This window comes from Pseudophryne corroboree, chromosome 9, assembly GCF_028390025.1.
Source record: "Pseudophryne corroboree isolate aPseCor3 chromosome 9, aPseCor3.hap2, whole genome shotgun sequence".
Lineage (NCBI taxonomy): Eukaryota > Metazoa > Chordata > Amphibia > Anura > Myobatrachidae > Pseudophryne > Pseudophryne corroboree.
In genome coordinates this window covers 442,459,536-442,478,653 of record NC_086452.1, presented here as the reverse complement: position 1 = coordinate 442,478,653, position 19,118 = coordinate 442,459,536, and the positions used below count along the sequence as shown (strand labels likewise).

General features: G+C 45.6%; 1 protein-coding gene across 4 annotated transcripts in view; it reads right to left on the bottom strand.

The window, feature by feature from the left end:
- QRICH1 (glutamine rich 1) overlaps positions 1 to 18,784 on the bottom strand; it is a 121,792-nt gene extending 103,008 nt beyond the window's left edge. The window contains exons 1-4 of one of the 4 annotated variants that reach the window (XM_063941121.1): positions 18,516 to 18,784; positions 14,070 to 14,388; positions 13,204 to 13,314; positions 4,776 to 5,693 (exon numbers count right to left, since the gene is read on the bottom strand). In XM_063941121.1, the coding sequence (XP_063797191.1) occupies positions 4,776 to 5,693; positions 13,204 to 13,314; positions 14,070 to 14,372 (1,332 nt within the window). In that variant the 5' untranslated portion in view covers positions 14,373 to 14,388; positions 18,516 to 18,784. The remainder of the gene's footprint in view (positions 1 to 4,775; positions 5,694 to 13,203; positions 13,315 to 14,069; positions 14,389 to 18,515) is intronic. The other 3 variants (XM_063941122.1, XM_063941123.1, XM_063941124.1) reach the window with 3 other exon arrangements.
- Between the last annotated feature and the right edge of the window lie 334 nt (positions 18,785 to 19,118).

Sequence of the window (19,118 nt, the reverse complement as noted above, 5' to 3'; positions counted from 1 at the left end):
CCGGCAGGTCACCTGGATCCTTTCTTCCTTTTGCCTTAAAGCACCAATGAGCATGAATATCTTTATTAGTTTCTACAACCTAACTTGTGTGCAATGATAATGTAACGCTTACAAACTGTATTTCAAAAAGTGTCACTTTATTATTTATTTATATTTATTTCTATCTATTGATTCGCCAGCAAGAGAGAATGGCGTACTTCTTTTACCAGTAGCAGCGATACGGAATGCGAAATCTCACGCTGACTTGATTTGATAGGAACAGACAAGTAAGATCTACTTGCGCTGAGGGAATGGACCTTATCCTACTGCAGGCTGGGTATTCCTGAGTTATGTTGTCAACAAAATGCCAAAGAGTGGAGTCATACCCTTCAGTTACTACGCTGTGATCAGTGGCTGGAAGTCAGGGATGCTTCCTGATCACCAATCACAAACCCTTCATAGGCTTGGCACGGACAGCCTGGACTCCATCAGGAATTACAAAGTAATGAAAATATGCCAAATAGGTGAAGATTTACTGGACTTAAGCTAGTGCTAGCTGCAGGGTCACGTCACAGCAAGTGCTTTAGGTCAGGTACACAGGTATCTTTCATACACCTGCGTTAGAAACATCCCATCCACCTTTGCTGCAAACTTAACTGGCACTCTTATTAAATGCTACGAAGCGTGCAGTGACAGTACACAAGCATTGGGAGTGATCAGTGGTAGAATAATGGACGCAAGCCAGTAGGGCATGCGGCATCCTTCTCCGTTTACCATTCACTCATGTGAACTGTTGCTGCATTTTCTATGGTTCTATAGGGTGTGGTTCATTATGTCGACATGCTTTAGGTCGACATACATTGGGTCAACATGATCAGTAGGTCGTCACAGGAAAAAGTTCGACATTAGTTTTTTTTAACCTTTTTTTGGTGTTTTCTTCGAAAAGTGACGGGGAACCCCAATTAGTGCACCGTAAACCGGGCACGGTGCCTCACTGCGCTCAGTACAGCTTACCGTTCCCAATTGTAGTCCACGTGGATCGTTAAGTATGGAAAAGGTCAAAAATTAATTTAAAAAATTGTGAAAAACTCATGTCAACCTTTTTCCATGTCGACCTAATGCATGTCGACCAAACGTGGTCGACCCAATGTATGTTGACCTAACGACAGCCATCCGGTTCAATAAAACCTGTTTAAAGTACAGCTTAAACTGCGTTCACCAAGTATAGACTAAACCGGAGTCCATGAAAACCACACAGAAGTATGAGCCCTTATAACAGGTCTCATATGCTTTCTAGTAGGGTACAAAGTTGTAGAATAGGAGTTATACTGCAATACACTAACAGAGCAATTCAATTGTTGCACCGATTGGGTGTCCATTGCTTTATATGCACCCAAATAGTTTGTCAATGTGTTGATTTGTACCAACATGTACACACTTTACAACCCCAGGTACGATCATGTGACAGATAATATGCACAGTAACCACAGTGGGAACTTGGGGCGCCCGCTGCGCACATTAGGTAACAATGGGTGAGATTCAATTGTTATCACGCCGGCAGCCAGTAGATGGTGCACAAAAGGAGCTATTCAACTGTAGCTCCATTCGGGTGCAATGGCTGCAGAGTTGAAAGGTGCAAAAAGTGACCCGTTTGGGCGCTCAAACGGCCCTTTTTTTCACAAACGCATCCAGCACTTTGATTGGGTTTAGACGTTTTACAGGGCTAAACCTGACCTCTATTGGCACAACCAGCGTGAAAACCAGATAGATTAAATATCGCACCCGTGATCTCCCGTCACTTTACATGGAAGATCGGGCACGATAGTCAATTGAATACAGCATAAAATATAAATAAATATAAAAGTTCAGAACATGGGGTACACTAACCTAAGGAATCTCTTACTATAGCCCAACATAATTGGGTTATGTTTTGTGGGTGCCCAAATGTATTGTTTTGTGGGCACCCATCAGGGCTATTCAATTGATGCCCTGTTTGGTGCACATGCCCTGTATGTGCGTCCATTAGTGCCGGGTTTAGTCGCACAAAGCTGCTAAAGGCGTCCACAATACAGGTTAGGGCGCTACCAGACCACGGAGTTAACATACATTTCAGTTGACACCTGAGGAGGCTGCGTGGTGAAGTGTGGAGATTTGAATCTCGCCCTAAGAATTGAATTGGTCCCACTGTGTTGTAAAAGGTTACTATGCCCCATGTCCTGAACACATTATATATTTTTTACCGCACACTTGTTTTCATGTAGCTAAATGTATATTGAATGACATTTTACATGACTCAGTAGTACACTCTTTCTAGTCACACTTGTAAAATGCAAATGACTGCACAGCAACTCCCAATGTTGCCGCCGCCCAGCCATTCTGCATAAGACCATAGCTTTAGGCAATACTTTCATAGAAAGAAGAAAAGCAAAGCTGCATAAGAATTGCATTAACGCCTCTTCACTGCACTTGCTGCCAAGCTTGTAGCCATGAATGTGGATTGCTGTGCAACAACCAACGCCAAGTGTCTGCTCACTGTCAGGTATATAGTGCACTGCTAGTGACATCTATATATACACAAATACAGTGCACTGTAGGAATGGATTTCCCCATTACAAAATAGGCTATTACACACTCCCTTGCTGTCATTACGTCAGGAGCGGAGCACTGGACATAAGTCTTCAGAGGTAACAAACATCTGACATAACAGGGCCAATTCAATTTGTCGCTTTTTAGATGCCCAAACAATTGTCACTATTCAATTATTGTTTGGGCACCCATGTATGTCGCGCCCAAAAAGACCGGGTTTAGCTGCTTAAAAATGACTAAACCCATCTAAAACTCCTGCTTTGGGCGTCCAAACTCTCATTGCTATTAACACTGCGCAAAATTTAATCGAGCAAAAAAACATTCTAAGGCAATAGCTTTGGTAGGAGAAATATTTAAAGCTGGGAAAACCTACAAGGTCCATAAAACTCAATCTAAAGGGGATATCAAAGTGAATTGTGTAAACATAAAAAGAAAGCGAGACCAGGTATCTGAAACAAGAACGGAGGAACCTCTAGGTACAGGTAGATTGTATGAGTGTTGGGACACACTGAGGGGCCAATTCAATTGCTGCGCCCCCCTCCTGCTATGTCTATCGGACCTATTCAATTGTTGCTCCGATCAGATGCCCATTAGCATTTTATATGGCAGACCACTCTGAGTTTAGCTGTACAAACCCATCTAAAGGAGTCGTTTAGGCACCCAAACTGTGGACTTTAAAACACATTTTCTCTCACACCCTATGGTGCAAGTTAAAAAAATAAATAAATAAAAAAGTGTGCGCCGCGGGTAATTGGCATCTATTGGAGCAACAATTGAATAGCTCCGATAGACATCCATTCCTTTATACGGGCAGCAGGTGACGCACACCACAATTGAATCGGCCCCCAAAGAATTACATGGCTACTCTTCAGACATTAATACTGTAGGACTGCGGACATTGAGTCGCTATGAATTGGAAAACACATGACAGAATATACAGCAATTTCCTCTAGGAATGTAGTCGCTGTTATCAAAACCAACAGGTCAGAATGAGCGGTGACATCCGTATGCTGAATTTAATATTGATCAGTATATAGGTCTACCTGGATCCATACATACATGAATGTAGCACCCATGGGCTGTCGACCTTGTACATACAGACAACCACCACCACTGTGGGTTATGAGATTAGTATGTGGGTTATAACACGATAATTGTGCATCACTGAGCTGAAACCATTTATACAACAGCTATGTAATTCTCAAAAGGTTGCGATATGCCTCTGAGTGGTTTTGCTCCCCTAAAGGAATAAGACCACCCTGGAGTCCCATTACTAGGACAGCAATACCTGTAAAGCAAGCCATTAGTTACAGCCTGTTTATAGGCATCTGCTAAATCATGGATTGAGTAAATGTCTGGCAGGCAGTTACCTCTCATGAAGCAGCACACAGATCTGCACAGTCATTAGACCAGCTTATTTGATAAAGATTTTATTAATTTATATACAGTACCAGTCAAGAGTTTGGACACACTTTCTCAGTCATTTGAATGAGAAAGCGTGTCCAAACTTTTGACTGGTACTGTATATGTATTTTCTACCAATCAAATGCAAGTTACTGCGGGCGTGGCTCATTAGATCGACAGTGTCTAGGTCGACCACTATAGGTCGACAGTCACTACGTCGACGGGGTCTGAAGGTCGACAGGGTTTCTAGGTCGGCACGTGCTAGGTCGACATGTCAAAAGGTCGACATGAGTGTTTTGTTTTTTTGTGTGCGTCGTTTTCTTCGTAGAGTGACCGGGAACCCCAATTAGTGCAACGTATCCCCTTGCATGGCATTCTTCGCTCGGCACAGATTACCGTTCCAATCGTGGATCGTTAAGTATAAAAAAGTAAAAAAATATTTTATTTTTTTTTAAACTCATGTCGACCTTTTGACCTATCGACCTAGCACATGGCAACCTAGAAACCCTGTCGACCTAGTGACTGCTGACCTATAGTGGTCGACCTAGACAATGTCTAGCTTCAGACCAGATCCCGTTACTACGATGTATCGCAGAAGAATGTTCTATTGTTTTGCTGTGTCACTACAATGTTTCCCAGGGAGTGTTGCAATACAGCGCTGTATTAACAAATATACAGGTGATATACATAGTCACCAGAGGTTTTTTTTTTTTGTTTGGTTTTTTTAACATCACAAGGAGAACGCCTAACATGTGAAACGCTATCTGAGGCATCATACTATAGCTTCTCAGAACTGGGCGACTTACCTGTAGCTGATGATGATGATGCTGCTGCTGAAGGTGCTCGTGTAGCGTGGTCTGCTGCTGTGGGTCCCATATGTGGACAGTCTGTGCTGTGTTCTGATATGCCCCCGTCACCGCCTGTACAGCCACCGGAATGTGGATATTCCCATTCATAAACTGAGCCGGGAACAGGGAGTTTGCCAGAGTCTGAACCACTTCCTCGTGCGTATTTTTCCCCATTTTGTCCTTGTCATCCTCTAACTTCACCGCAGTCACAGTGGTGGGAGAGCCTGTTACGTGGACGGTATTGTAAGCCTCTTGTGGGATGGCAATGTGAGTTATGTTCTGCTGCTGTAAGTCACTGCGAGTGTTTGCAGAGTAAACCGGGATGGTCCAAGTCTCTCCTGTTGGGCTTGTAATGGTGCCTGTGGCCCCATAAAGATGGGCACTGTCCACCGTCAGCAAGTCTGGCCTCAGAGATACGTAACTTTGCTGCTGGCCTTGTGGGATTGCCAGAACAGCTGCAAGCGGCTGCCCCGAAATTGCATACGACAGAGTGATGGGCATGTCCACCTTGCGTTTCTTTACGGGCTGAAGGACGCCTGAAGAGCCAGATCGCCGCTCTCCCTCCCTGGGAGAACCTTGCTGCTGGGGTGGTGGTGAAAGAGCTCCTGCCGTCTGTATCTGAATACCACCACCCACCATCTGCATCTGCTGGTGCTGCATGTGATCCTCCTGCATCTGCTGCACCTGAATCTGGGACACCTGTAACTGGGAGTTAGAAAGTTGCTGTGAAGGGCTGGAGCTTTGTATCGTCTGTGCGCCCTGCTGACTCTGAGACGAGCCCTGGATCTGTACTTGGATTGGCTGTTCGTTAGACTGATGGACATTGAGCTGTGGGGAAAGTTGCTGGGCTGTGACCTGCTGGGGGGACTGCTGCACCTGTGTAACAAATGAACAGCACTTAATAGTAATATATACAAGCTGTGGACTTATTACCCACATTAAGGCACAACTTCCGGAGAATTACAATAATAGAAAAACCCTACAGAATAATCTATAAGCAGATGCATAATAAAATCAGTCTAGTTCCACGGCACAAACCGATTGGTCAGCAAAGGTGTTGATATTATTCCGTCACACACAAGTACTAGGATACAAATGTATAATGTCGCCCCATCTGCTCCTACCCATTGTAAGTACAATGTTACCCACATTCTTTCCCCATCTCTGCTGCTGAATACATGAATATTCTGACCAATGGAATATATTAAGCACAGCACTATAGTATGAGCAACGTATGAAAGGAAAACCTCTCACTGAACAGTACAGAGTGGATCTGCAGTATGACCAATAAAGTCTCTGTTATAAATCAATACACTGGAATTTAGATGAAGATGCAGCAAGCTCTATCAATACAATGAGAGGGAATACAATAGGATCTCAGCTTCGCTCTATTGCTGGCAGCATTTAATAAATATCACAGCTTAAGAATTGGAATAGGTATACATAAATATTGAATTAGGTGTAAGTGTCTAAATGACTAATAGTCTCAGACCCAGTCTCCGCACTTTGGAAAAGTATCACTAATATGTACTAGTGCGACATTTAGGGGAGCGTATGTCGGACTATGGAGTTAAACTTTCACATTTAACTCAAGGTTACAATCCCATGGAAAACCAACAGCAAATAAAACAAAAAATGTCCACCTCACCCCAATTAGCTTATTGGCTCATGTTGGCAATACCTGGGAATGCTACTCAAGGCAAAAAACAAAGTAGAACATTCACCCTAAATCCCCACTATTACTAGCGTGAAATTCTGGGGTCAAAAACAAACAAAAAAGGATTTGTTTTTAGTGACCACAGCTGCAACTACCATAGACAGAAATGAAGAACCGGATAAGTGTTGATGAAAGAGATAGCAGGAGAGGATGAGGAAGATACCAAAACACCAGAGGAATAATTACACTCAAAAGATTTCTCTTTGGATTTTATGAACGCTGTTAAAACCAGAGTTTGTTCTTCATCGGTGAGCAACCAACGGTACTGTGTTGTGGATTGAAGAGTTCACCGGGAATAATCCAGCAAATTTTACACTTCAGTTTCCCCAGACAAACAACATTTATGTCCCAGATCTGCACATTATAGTGTGGACCTACCTTTAGCCAGACTCTACCCGTTCTGCACATTATAGTATGGGGCTACATTTAGCCAGACTCTGCCCATTATAGTATGGAGCTACATTTAGCCAGACTCTGCCCGTTCTGCACATTATAGTATGGAGCTACATTTAGCCAGACTCTGCCCATTATAGTATGGAGCTACATTTAGCCAGACTCTGCCCGTTCTGCACATTATAGTATGGAGCTACATTTAGCCAGACTCTGCCCATTCTGCACATTATAGTATGGAGCTACATTTAGCCAGACTCTGCACATTATAGTATGGGTCTACATTTAGCCAGACGCTACCCATTCTGCACATTATAGTATGGGTCTAAATTTAGCAAGACTCTGCCCGTTCTGCACATTATAGTATGGGTCTACATTTAGCCAGACGCTACCCGTTCTGCACATTATAGTATGGAGCTACATTTAGCCAGACTCTACCCGTTCTGCACATTATAGTATGGGTCTACATAAAGCCAGACGCTACCCGTTCTGCACATTATAGTATGGAGCTACATTTAGCCAGACTCTGCCCGTTCTGCACATTATAGTATGGGTCTACATTTAGCCAGACGCTACCCATTCTGCACATTATAGTATGGGTCTACATTTAGCAAGACTCTGCCCGTTCTGCACATTATAGTATGGGTCTACATTTAGCCAGACTCTGCCCGTTCGGCACATTATAGTATGGGTCTACATTTAGCCAGACTCTACCCATTCTGCACATTATAGTATGGAGCTACATTTAGCCAGACTCTGCCCATTCTGCACATTATAGTATGGGTCTACATTTAGCAAGACTCTGCCCGTTCTGCACATTATAGTATGGGTCTACATTTAGCCAGACTCTACTCATTCTGCACATTATAGTATGGGTCTACATTTAGCCAGACGCTACCCGTTCTGCACATTATAGTATGGGTCTACATTTAGCCAGACTCTGCCCGTTCTGCACATTATAGTATGGAGCTACATTTAGCCAGACTCTACCCATTCTGCACATTATAGTATGGGTCTACATTTAGCCAGACTCTACCCATTCTGCACATTATAGTATGGAGCTACATTTAGCCAGACTCTACCCATTCTGCACATTATAGTATGGGTCTACATTTAGCCAGACTCTACCCATTCTGCACATTATAATATGGAGCTACATTTAGCCAGACTCTGCCCATTCTGCACATTATAGTATGGGTCTACATTTAGCCAGACTCTACCCATTCTGCACATTATAGTATGGGTCTACATTTAGCCAGACGCTACCCATTCTGCACATTATAGTATGGGTCTACATTTAGCAAGACTCTGCCCGTTCTGCACATTATAGTATGGGTCTACATTTAGCCAGACGCTACCCATTCTGCACATTATAGTATGGGTCTACATTTAGCAAGACTCTGCCCGTTCGGCACATTATAGTATGGGTCTACATTTAGCCAGACTCTACCCATTCTGCACATTATAGTATGGAGCTACATTTAGCCAGACTCTGCCCATTCTGCACATTATAGTATGGGTCTACATTTAGCCAGACTCTACCCATTCTGCACATTATAGTATGGAGCTACATTTAGCCAGACGCTACCCGTTCTGCACATTATAGTATGGGTCTACATTTAGCCAGACTCTGCCCGTTCTGCACATTATAGTATGGAGCTACATTTAGCCAGACTCTACCCATTCTGCACAGTATAGTATGGAGCTACATTTAGCCAGACTCTACCCATTCTGCACAGTATAGTATGGAGCTACATTTAGCCAGACTCTACCCATTCTGCACATTATAGTATGGGTCTACATAAAGCCAGACGCTACCCGTTCTGTACATTATAGTATGGAGCTACATTTAGCCAGACTCTACCCATTCTGCACATTATAGTATGGGTCTACATTTAGCCAGACTCTACCCATTCTGCACATTACAGTATGGAGCTACATTTAGCCAGACTCTGCACATTATAGTATGGGTCTACATTTAGCCAGACTCTACCCATTCTGCACATTATAGTATGGGTCTACATTTAGCCAGACTCTACCCATTCTGCACATTATAGTATGGGTCTACATAAAGCCAGACGCTACCCGTTCTGTACATTATAGTATGGAGCTACATTTAGCCAGACTCTACCCATTCTGCACATTATAGTATGGGTCTACATTTAGCCAGACTCTACCCATTCTGCACATTACAGTATGGAGCTACATTTAGCCAGACTCTGCACATTATAGTATGGGTCTACATTTAGCCAGACTCTACCCATTCTGCACATTATAGTATGGAGCTACATTTAGCCAGACTCTACCCATTCTGCACATTATAGTATGGAGCTACATTTAGCCAGACTCTACCCGTTCTGCACATTATAGTATGGGTCTACATTTAGCCAGACTCTACCCATTCTGCACATTATAGTATGGAGCTACATTTAGCCAGACTCTACCCATTCTGCACATTATAGTATGGAGCTACATTTAGCCAGACTCTACCCATTCTGCACATTATAGTATGGAGCTACGTTTAGCCAGACTCTACCCATTCTGCACATTATAGTATGGGTCTACATTTAGCCAGACTCTACCCGTTCTGCACATTATAGTATGGAGCTACATTTAGCCAGACTCTGCCCGTTCTGCACAATTTAGTATGGAGCTACATTTAGCCAGACTCTGCCCGTTCTGCACATTATAGTATGGGTCTACATTTAGCCAGACTCTGCCCGTTCTGCACATTATAGTATGGGTCTACATTTAGCCAGACTCTACCCATTCTGCACATTATAGTATGGGTTTACATTTAGCCAGACTCTGCCCGTTCTGCACATTATAGTATGGAGCTACATTTAGCCAGACTCTACCCATTCTGCACAGTATAGTATGGAGCTACATTTAGCCAGACTCTACCCATTCTGCACAGTATAGTATGGAGCTACATTTAGCCAGACTCTACCCATTCTGCACATTATAGTATGGGTCTACATAAAGCCAGACGCTACCCGTTCTGTACATTATAGTATGGAGCTACATTTAGCCAGACTCTACCCATTCTGCACATTATAGTATGGGTCTACATTTAGCCAGACTCTACCCATTCTGCACATTACAGTATGGAGCTACATTTAGCCAGACTCTGCACATTATAGTATGGGTCTACATTTAGCCAGACTCTACCCATTCTGCACATTATAGTATGGGTCTACATTTAGCCAGACTCTACCCATTCTGCACATTATAGTATGGGTCTACATAAAGCCAGACGCTACCCGTTCTGTACATTATAGTATGGAGCTACATTTAGCCAGACTCTACCCATTCTGCACATTATAGTATGGGTCTACATTTAGCCAGACTCTACCCATTCTGCACATTACAGTATGGAGCTACATTTAGCCAGACTCTGCACATTATAGTATGGGTCTACATTTAGCCAGACTCTACCCATTCTGCACATTATAGTATGGAGCTACATTTAGCCAGACTCTACCCATTCTGCACATTATAGTATGGAGCTACATTTAGCCAGACTCTACCCGTTCTGCACATTATAGTATGGGTCTACATTTAGCCAGACTCTACCCATTCTGCACATTATAGTATGGAGCTACATTTAGCCAGACTCTACCCATTCTGCACATTATAGTATGGAGCTACATTTAGCCAGACTCTACCCATTCTGCACATTATAGTATGGAGCTACGTTTAGCCAGACTCTACCCATTCTGCACATTATAGTATGGGTCTACATTTAGCCAGACTCTACCCGTTCTGCACATTATAGTATGGAGCTACATTTAGCCAGACTCTGCCCGTTCTGCACAATTTAGTATGGAGCTACATTTAGCCAGACTCTGCCCGTTCTGCACATTATAGTATGGGTCTACATTTAGCCAGACTCTGCCCGTTCTGCACATTATAGTATGGGTCTACATTTAGCCAGACTCTACCCATTCTGCACATTATAGTATGGGTCTACATTTAGCCAGACTCTACCCATTCTGCACATTATAGTATGGGTCTACATTTAGCCAGACTCTACCCATTCTGCACATTATAGTATGGGTCTACATTTAGCCAGACTCTACCCGTTCTGCACATTATAGTATGGAGCTACATTTAGCCAGACTCTACCCATTCTGCACATTATAGTATGGAGCTACATTTAGCCAGACTCTACCCGTTCTGCACATTATAGTATGGGTCTACATTTAGCCAGACTCTACCCATTCTGCACATTATAGTATGGAGCTACATTTAGCCAGACTCTACCCATTCTGCACATTATAGTATGGAGCTACATTTAGCCAGACTCTACCCATTCTGCACATTATAGTATGGAGCTACGTTTAGCCAGACTCTACCCATTCTGCACATTATAGTATGGGTCTACATTTAGCCAGACTCTACCCGTTCTGCACATTATAGTATGGAGCTACATTTAGCCAGACTCTGCCCGTTCTGCACAATTTAGTATGGAGCTACATTTAGCCAGACTCTGCCCGTTCTGCACATTATAGTATGGGTCTACATTTAGCCAGACTCTGCCCGTTCTGCACATTATAGTATGGGTCTACATTTAGCCAGACTCTACCCATTCTGCACATTATAGTATGGGTCTACATTTAGCCAGACTCTACCCATTCTGCACATTATAGTATGGAGCTACATTTAGCCAGACTCTGCCCGTTCTGCACATTATAGTATGAGTCTACATTTAGCAAGACTCTACCCATTCTGTACATTATAGTATGGAGCTACATTTAGCCAGACGCTACTCGTTCTGCACATTATAGTATGGAGCTACATTTAGCCAGACTCTACCCGTTCTGCACATTATAGTATGGAGCTACATTTAGCCAGACGCTACCCGTCCTGCACATTATAGTATGGAGCTACATTTAGCCAGACTCTGCCCGTTCTGCACATTATAGTATGGAGCTACATTTAGCCAGACTCTGCCCGTTCTGCACATTATAGTATGGAGCTACATTTAGCCAGACTCTACCAGTTCTGCACATTATAGTATGGGGGCTACATTTAGCCAGACTCTACCCATTCTGCACATTATAGTATGGGTCTACATTTAGCCAGACTCTGCCCGTTCTGCACATTATAGTATGGAGCTACATTTAGCCAGACTCTGCCCGTTCTGCACATTATAGTATGGAGCTACATTTAGCCAGACTCTACCCGTTCTGCAATTTACAGTATGGGGCTACATTAAGCCAGACTGTACCCGTTCTGCACATTATAGTATGGAGCTACATTTAGCCAGACTCTGCCCGTTCTGCAATTTATAGTATGGGGCTACATTAAGCCAGACTGTACCCATAACACACTATATACATGTAGTATGGGGCTACATTTAGTCAGACTGTGTATGGATGGTATTAGACATACTGCCAACAGTCCCCCCTCTATTCAATCAATGAGATCGGAAAGTCACCTAGAAGTCTTAATTTAGAGTCACTAAGTACGCTGATGGAAATTTACGCTGGTCTAATTTTCAGCACAGCTAGGTATGACGGCAATGGAAATATTCTCCCCCCCCAGAACAAATGAAAAAGGTTTTCCCTGCTGCAGTATAACTTTCATGAACTCCGTCAGAGTAAATCTTGGAAACCTATATTCATGGAGAGGAGAGAACCATCATTAACCACCACATTTTCAGTATGCACAGTGCAGCAATGTGTTGTCCCTGGAAGCGGTTGTGTAGCCGTTCTTTCTGGATACAGTCACCCACATATAAGGTTTGAAAGACCCACCAACATAAAGCCAGGACCTCAACCAATTAAATTCTTCCAAAGATACAAACTCAACCCACTGTACAATCCTCTATGCAGGGATGTTGGATGGCGAATTAAAACATGTGGTAAGTCTGTAAAAATGCATCAGATATTCATGCAAGTTCAACTTATCGATTCAATAGGAACTTGGTGCGTCAGTCACGACACTGTTCCCACGTGAATCGATAGGCTGCATTCTCATGGACACAGTCTCTGCCCGCAAAACAGCTTCCTCCGCTCTGTGTAGAAGAGGGGTCAATTTTATTAGTGTTAGTTTGTTGCAACTGTACCCAAAAAGGCCCACCAGTATTCTGCACAATTATAAGTATGGGCAAGATGCCAGGAAAAAACGGGCGCTATCCTCAGCCATCATGACGGCGCTGATCTGGAGAATTGGTAACAGACCAGAACAGCTTAGGGAGAATTCACTTTCAGGAAAAAGCCACCTTTTGTTGCAGAAATTAATGTACTACTAGACTGTCTTAGGGAAACTGACCAACAAATCTTCTGAAATACCAGAGTCCTGGGACCCCTCGGGGGAGAGGTTGATTCGATTCAGCTGGGGGGCAGGGTGGAGAATCCAAGGCCTGATGAGCGCTTCGGGAATCTGAAATCAACAACGGAAACTCAGCCACTAACATCTCTCGGAGGCGAGCTAAAAGCGTCAGACATCTGCAATTGTTTGCGTACTAGCATTTACAGGCCAGGCTTCCCCATTGTAAATAGGTGGCAGACAGGTGTCTCATTTGCAAGGACTATGAAGCAATCAGTGGGGACTCACTGTCAAAATCAAACTTTTTGAGTTAGCATATAAAAAGCTGAGGGGGTGGGGAGCAATCTGAATATTAAATTAAAAACAAAATGCTATACTGTAAGATGTATAGTCCAGTACGTCCTGTTTACATTTATACATGTTACAATTCCCTCTTAATGTAAAATAAGTGACATAAATTCATGTAATATAAAATAAGCACAGTAGTTAAACTTCCTAATAAATTACTGAACCCAAGAACCATAAGCAAAGGTCAGGTTGTACAAGATAATTTAAACGTGGCAAAAAGTATCTATTATTTTACCCTATTGATTACACAATGTAATAATGTGGTGCAATACGGAGGCCTAAGAACATCGCACCAGCATATTAAATAAACCACAATGAAAAACAGGTAAAATAGGAAACTTTTTAACTTTGTTTCTGCAGAAGGCACTACTGTTTTATGAATGGGAATGCTATACACATACAGATTAATTGTGTCAAATGTATTTGCCTCCTCAGACCAATGTTTCTAGAATGCCACATTTAAATAAGCAGTGTTGAGACACTACTAAACACAAGGGGAAAATGTAAAACAGGACAGTCACCTGCACCTGCTGGGATTGAACTTGGATTTGCGACTCTTGTTGGCTCTGCTGTTGAACGCTCGTAGTTACAGGACAAGCCAGTTCGAGGAGGGATCCGGCCACTTCTGTGCTATCCGTGTAAATACAGTTGCCCTGCTGATACACCATGGTGCTGCTAGGGGGCTGATGAAATTCTTGCAAGGCGTCGGGCCCTTTAGCAGCCAAGGAATCCAGGAATTCTTTCATCCTGTGCTGCGGGACCGTTCGGGCCTTCATGCGGATATACTCTTCGAATGAAATGGTGTTCTCCAAAGAATTATTCATAGCTCACGCTGAAGTCCTGATGTTAGAAAAAGAAAGTTAATAGGCCGTTTTCATTTTATACTGAAGTGAAACATATTCCAGCACACATCGCCTTCCATACAGAGAAACCTGGTTTCTCATTTACAAATCTAAATATTAAGCTAGCAACAGAAAAATATAACAACCACTCAGATAACCTAGTTCTGATCTAGTGCATTCAACTACTGTGACATAGGGTTTATGGTTTTATGGTTTTTAACATTCATAGCCACGAAGGGTGGAATTCAATTCAAAGTGATGGAAGCAAAGTGCGTTAATCCACATTATGGGAGGGAATGCAATTGTTTTCGGGTTATTCATAAGTAATGGGCACCCAAACTGCGATATGCAATTGTTTTGCCGACAGGCACCCACTATTTCTGCTCACATCTTCTAGTGTTCACTCCAGGCTGTTTTAGCAGGGCGCCGCGCCCTGCCCGTTTTTTAGCAGGCAAAACCCGCCCTGCCCCTTTTGCGGCGCCCTGCTAGAACAGCCGCCCGCTTCCAGCCCTCCTGGCGTGTATAGATGCTGTGCGCATGCGCGCGGCATCCATTCACGCATTGGGAGAGAGCTGGGGGAAGCCCAGCACCGACAGAGGTGCTGGGCACGCCCCCAACAGTGACGTCGCCGGCCACAGACGCTCTCTATAATAGCGTCTGTGGGCCGCACCGCCCCCTAAAATGACATAGGCGGGGCCACGCACCCTAATTTGCGTGGACCCCCCCATTTCGGACGCCCGGAGTCCGGCGCCATGCCCCTTTTCACTCCTAGAGTGAACACTACATCTTCTGAGGCGTCCGGCAAAAGCCGCCCACCAAAGTTAGGGTTTTGGATGCTCAAACTCTGTGCACCCCGTAGTACTTTGAAGGGATTTGGCCACTTTATGCATCTAAACCCAGTGAATCTGGGCATGACATACATCCGCAGCACTCGTGCCCATCGAGAAATCAACTGATACCGCTTTCAGTCACAACAGCCGGGTCGCACCCGTGAATGTGTACACAGGTGCTTCCCAGGTGCGACCCGGCTTGACCCCCCCCCCTTCAGACTTGCTGCGCGACCCGGCATATTGGCGGGTTGGTGACATCACCGCTGATGCTACCGGAGGCGGTGCTTGGAGATAATCATCTCCAATTACCGCCTCCTCCTATGCAGAGAACGTGTGCCGGGTCGCCTTGACCCAGCTTACCCGTTCACACTGCATGCATCCCGGGTAGATTCCGGCTTCAACCCAGGAGGAGAACTGGGATGAAATGCCAGGACGCTTGACCCAGGATATTCTTTCAGGACCATGAGCAAATTCCCGGGTTGATGCGCGTTCATGTGCAATAACCCGGAAATATTTGTCAGTGTGAAAGGGGTAATGCCCGTCAGGCTCTTATTACGTACGGATGCCAAAACACAACTGAATTCCCCCCTTCATGTCTTAACGTGATAAGCCAGAATACAAAACATTTATATTAGGAACGCCTAACATAAAGGCCCATAACATCCTAATTACAATGGTACTCTGTAACAGTTCTCTATGTAGAATTCTTTTCTATTTTAACATCAGTTTACTGCAGACAATCAAAAAATTTTTGGGGTTTAAATCAAGTTTATTGTAACATCAGCAATTAAGGGCATCGGAGGTCCCTTATGCAGGCAGCAGAGGGTTAATGCCACAGCCAGGGTGACCTGGAGACAGTGTCCTCCTGCTGAACCCTGGGATCTGCTGCCCGCCCTCCTTGTCTGTCAGGGAATTCCTCTGTGCTGCAGGGTGCGAGCCTGCGTGTAATACAGGGACTCCGCTACTACAATGGAGGCTCGTGCACACTGACACTGTAATACAGGGAGGGGAGGAACTAAGAGGCTGCAGGGACATGGGACAAGACGCAGCACATCCTTATTTCAGGTCACGTATGACAAATACCGCCACACAACACGGTATAACAATGCACATTTCTCAGTGACAAGCTGTGACTCCTATATTATACTTTTGCCTTAGTTTTAGGTGTTTGGTTTTATTCTATAAAAAGAAAAAAACTGCTGATGAAAATGACCAGCACATACACGTCACAACAAGCGTGTATGGCACACTCCCAGCTCCCACTGTGCACACCATGCATATTAGCGGTGGCATGATAACAGGTCACCCAGGAAATAGAACCAATATTGGGGGGGGGTACACACCTGGAGAACATAATACATGCAATATTGCTGACGTTTTATTTATCGTGCAACAGGCAGCTAAGCATCAACTCTAAAGCAGCTTCCAATAGAATCAGAAAGCAATCCTGTACACAGCAGAGGTTAAGGACTATTGGATTGGCAGCTGTGAAGACGCAGCATGTCTTTGACTGGTAGTGTGCCACAGCTGATGCAGACTGGCAGGACATGCCGAGATTTCTAGTTCTATGGTAGCCTTAGTAGCAGTCTGTAAGACAGGTTTTTGGCTATAGGGCTGTAACACACACTCCGGTTTTTCCCGGATATCAAAAAGCCGGACAAACTTTGTCCAGCTTTTTGCCATCCGGGAGAAACCGGCAGAGTCTGTCACACAGGACGGCTTTGAGCAGTGTGTGATGCTGTGCGCATGCGCAGCATTAGACGCGGCTTGGGAAAAAACCGTTGCGTGTGAAAGCTCCCCTTCACACACACGGTTTACTGGCTGCAAAGACGGCCAGGCGCCCGCCCGGCAGCCGGACCTTCCAGTGGTGAGACCCGGCTGCAACCCGGCAGCCGGGCCGGGACCGTGCCGTGTGTAAGGACACATTGCGCTGCATGTGTCTTTACATCACGGCAGCCTTTTAAAGCCGCCTCGTGTGTTTCGGCCCATAGGGTTGTGCTGAGCGTTATAGTTCAACAAACGCCTTAGTAGCAGCCTGTAAGATAGGTTTTTAGCTATAGGGTTGAGCTGGGAGTTGTAGTTCCATAGCAGCCTGTAAGACAGGCTTTTGGGTTCTGCTGGGAGTTGTAGTTCAATAGCAGCCTGTAAGAGGCTTTTGGCTACAGGGTTCTGCTGGGAGTTGTAGTTCCATAGCAGCCTGTAAGGCAGGCTTTTGGCTACACGATTGTGCTGGGAGTTGTAGTTCCGTAGAAGCCTGTAAGACAGGCTTTTGGCTTCAGGGTTCTGCTGGGAGTTGTAGTTCCATAGCAGCCTGTAAGGCAGGCTTTTGGCTACACGATTGTGCTGGGAGTTGTAGTTCCATAGCAGCCTGTAAGACAAGCTTTTCCAGCACATCACAGTACTGCAATCACTGGGGCTGGTATCAGAGACACACACGTATGTGCACACTCCCTGGTGCCGTCCTCTGACACTGCGAGAAGCGCATTTAACAAACAGTTGAACTAAAACGAATGCAATGTTTATAAAAAGAATAATAAATGATTAGTGTCATCCTATGGGCAGCCCAGAGCCTGATCAGGGGTCTCAGCCCCCCTCCCCCCAGGGATGGCACAGCCACGTATAGGTAATTGCATGCACAAGGTGTCAGTGACAGGAGGCAGCAGCAGCGAGGAGGTAACACGCTATGTATGATGTGACGTGTCTCCCGGGGTGACAGCGCTGCTTATAGGGGATGTCATGCAGCAGCAGCGCTGTCATCCCCTGCTCGGCCCCGCCCCTCCGGAGCGCGCTCCCGCGCACCGAATCCTTTCTCCCTGACCCCGCCCTCTCCGCCGCGGCGACGCGCACTGGGCAAGAGACGGCGGTCCCGGTACACAGTGGGGGGGGGGATGGGGGTCGCGGTGCCAACCGTCAAGTGACAGCTCCTCCCCCCACCCACAGAACCCCAGCGCGCGCCGGCCCAATACAGTATAATAACACACTCATCAACCACCACTCCCGGGGACGCGCACGGCTGGCTCATACAGAAGCGCGCCCCACGGTGTGGAGGGGGGCGCGCTTGCTCGACGGTGCGGATCCCGCGCTTTACCGTGCGCGCGCGGGGGGTATAGAGAGAAAGGGAGCGCGCGCACGTTGTGACAGGCGGGCGTCGGGAGCGCGCACTGTATGCTATATGAAGATGATGGGGGGATTCCCTAATCCGCCGTCCCGGGGTCCGCTCTCCCCACCCCGCCCGGTGGAATGATGCGCGGACGGTGCAGCTGAGGCCTCCCCCGGACCCGCCCGTATCACTCACCTCCCCGCTGTCTGGAGGCAGCCCGTCCCCAGCGCACAGCCCGCTCCGGCCCCGCAGCCGCCGCCACCTCCTCCGTCCTCCGCCACCTCACGCCCGGCGGCCTGGGTCCCGCTGCTGCTTCTGCTGGAGCCCTCCGGCCGCCTCGACGCTTTATTCCTCTCGGATAGATTATTTTCGCCTCACAGCTCCCTCGACGCCATCTTACATTCACAGCCTGCGAGAGCCAATCGCGGCCCCGCCGCCCGGCCTCGCGAGATCTCCGCGGGCAACTCTCGCGAGGTCGGGGGGCGGCCCCTGGGTCCACTTAAAGGGGACACACAGCAGAAGCAGCTCCAGGCTGAGGGAGCTCCCCTGACACTGTGTGCATGTACAGGACTACTGCCATATACCTATAGATATAGATATATACTATATGTACATACAGACACACATATATAATGTAGGTACATACATATATACTATATGTACATACATACACACACATTGGGTGATCATTCTACATGTCCTACACAGTATGTGTGATGTTAGCCCATATTAATTATAACATAAGATTCTTGGTGAGAACCAGCCACACACACAGCGTTACAGGCACGTCTGTGCTCC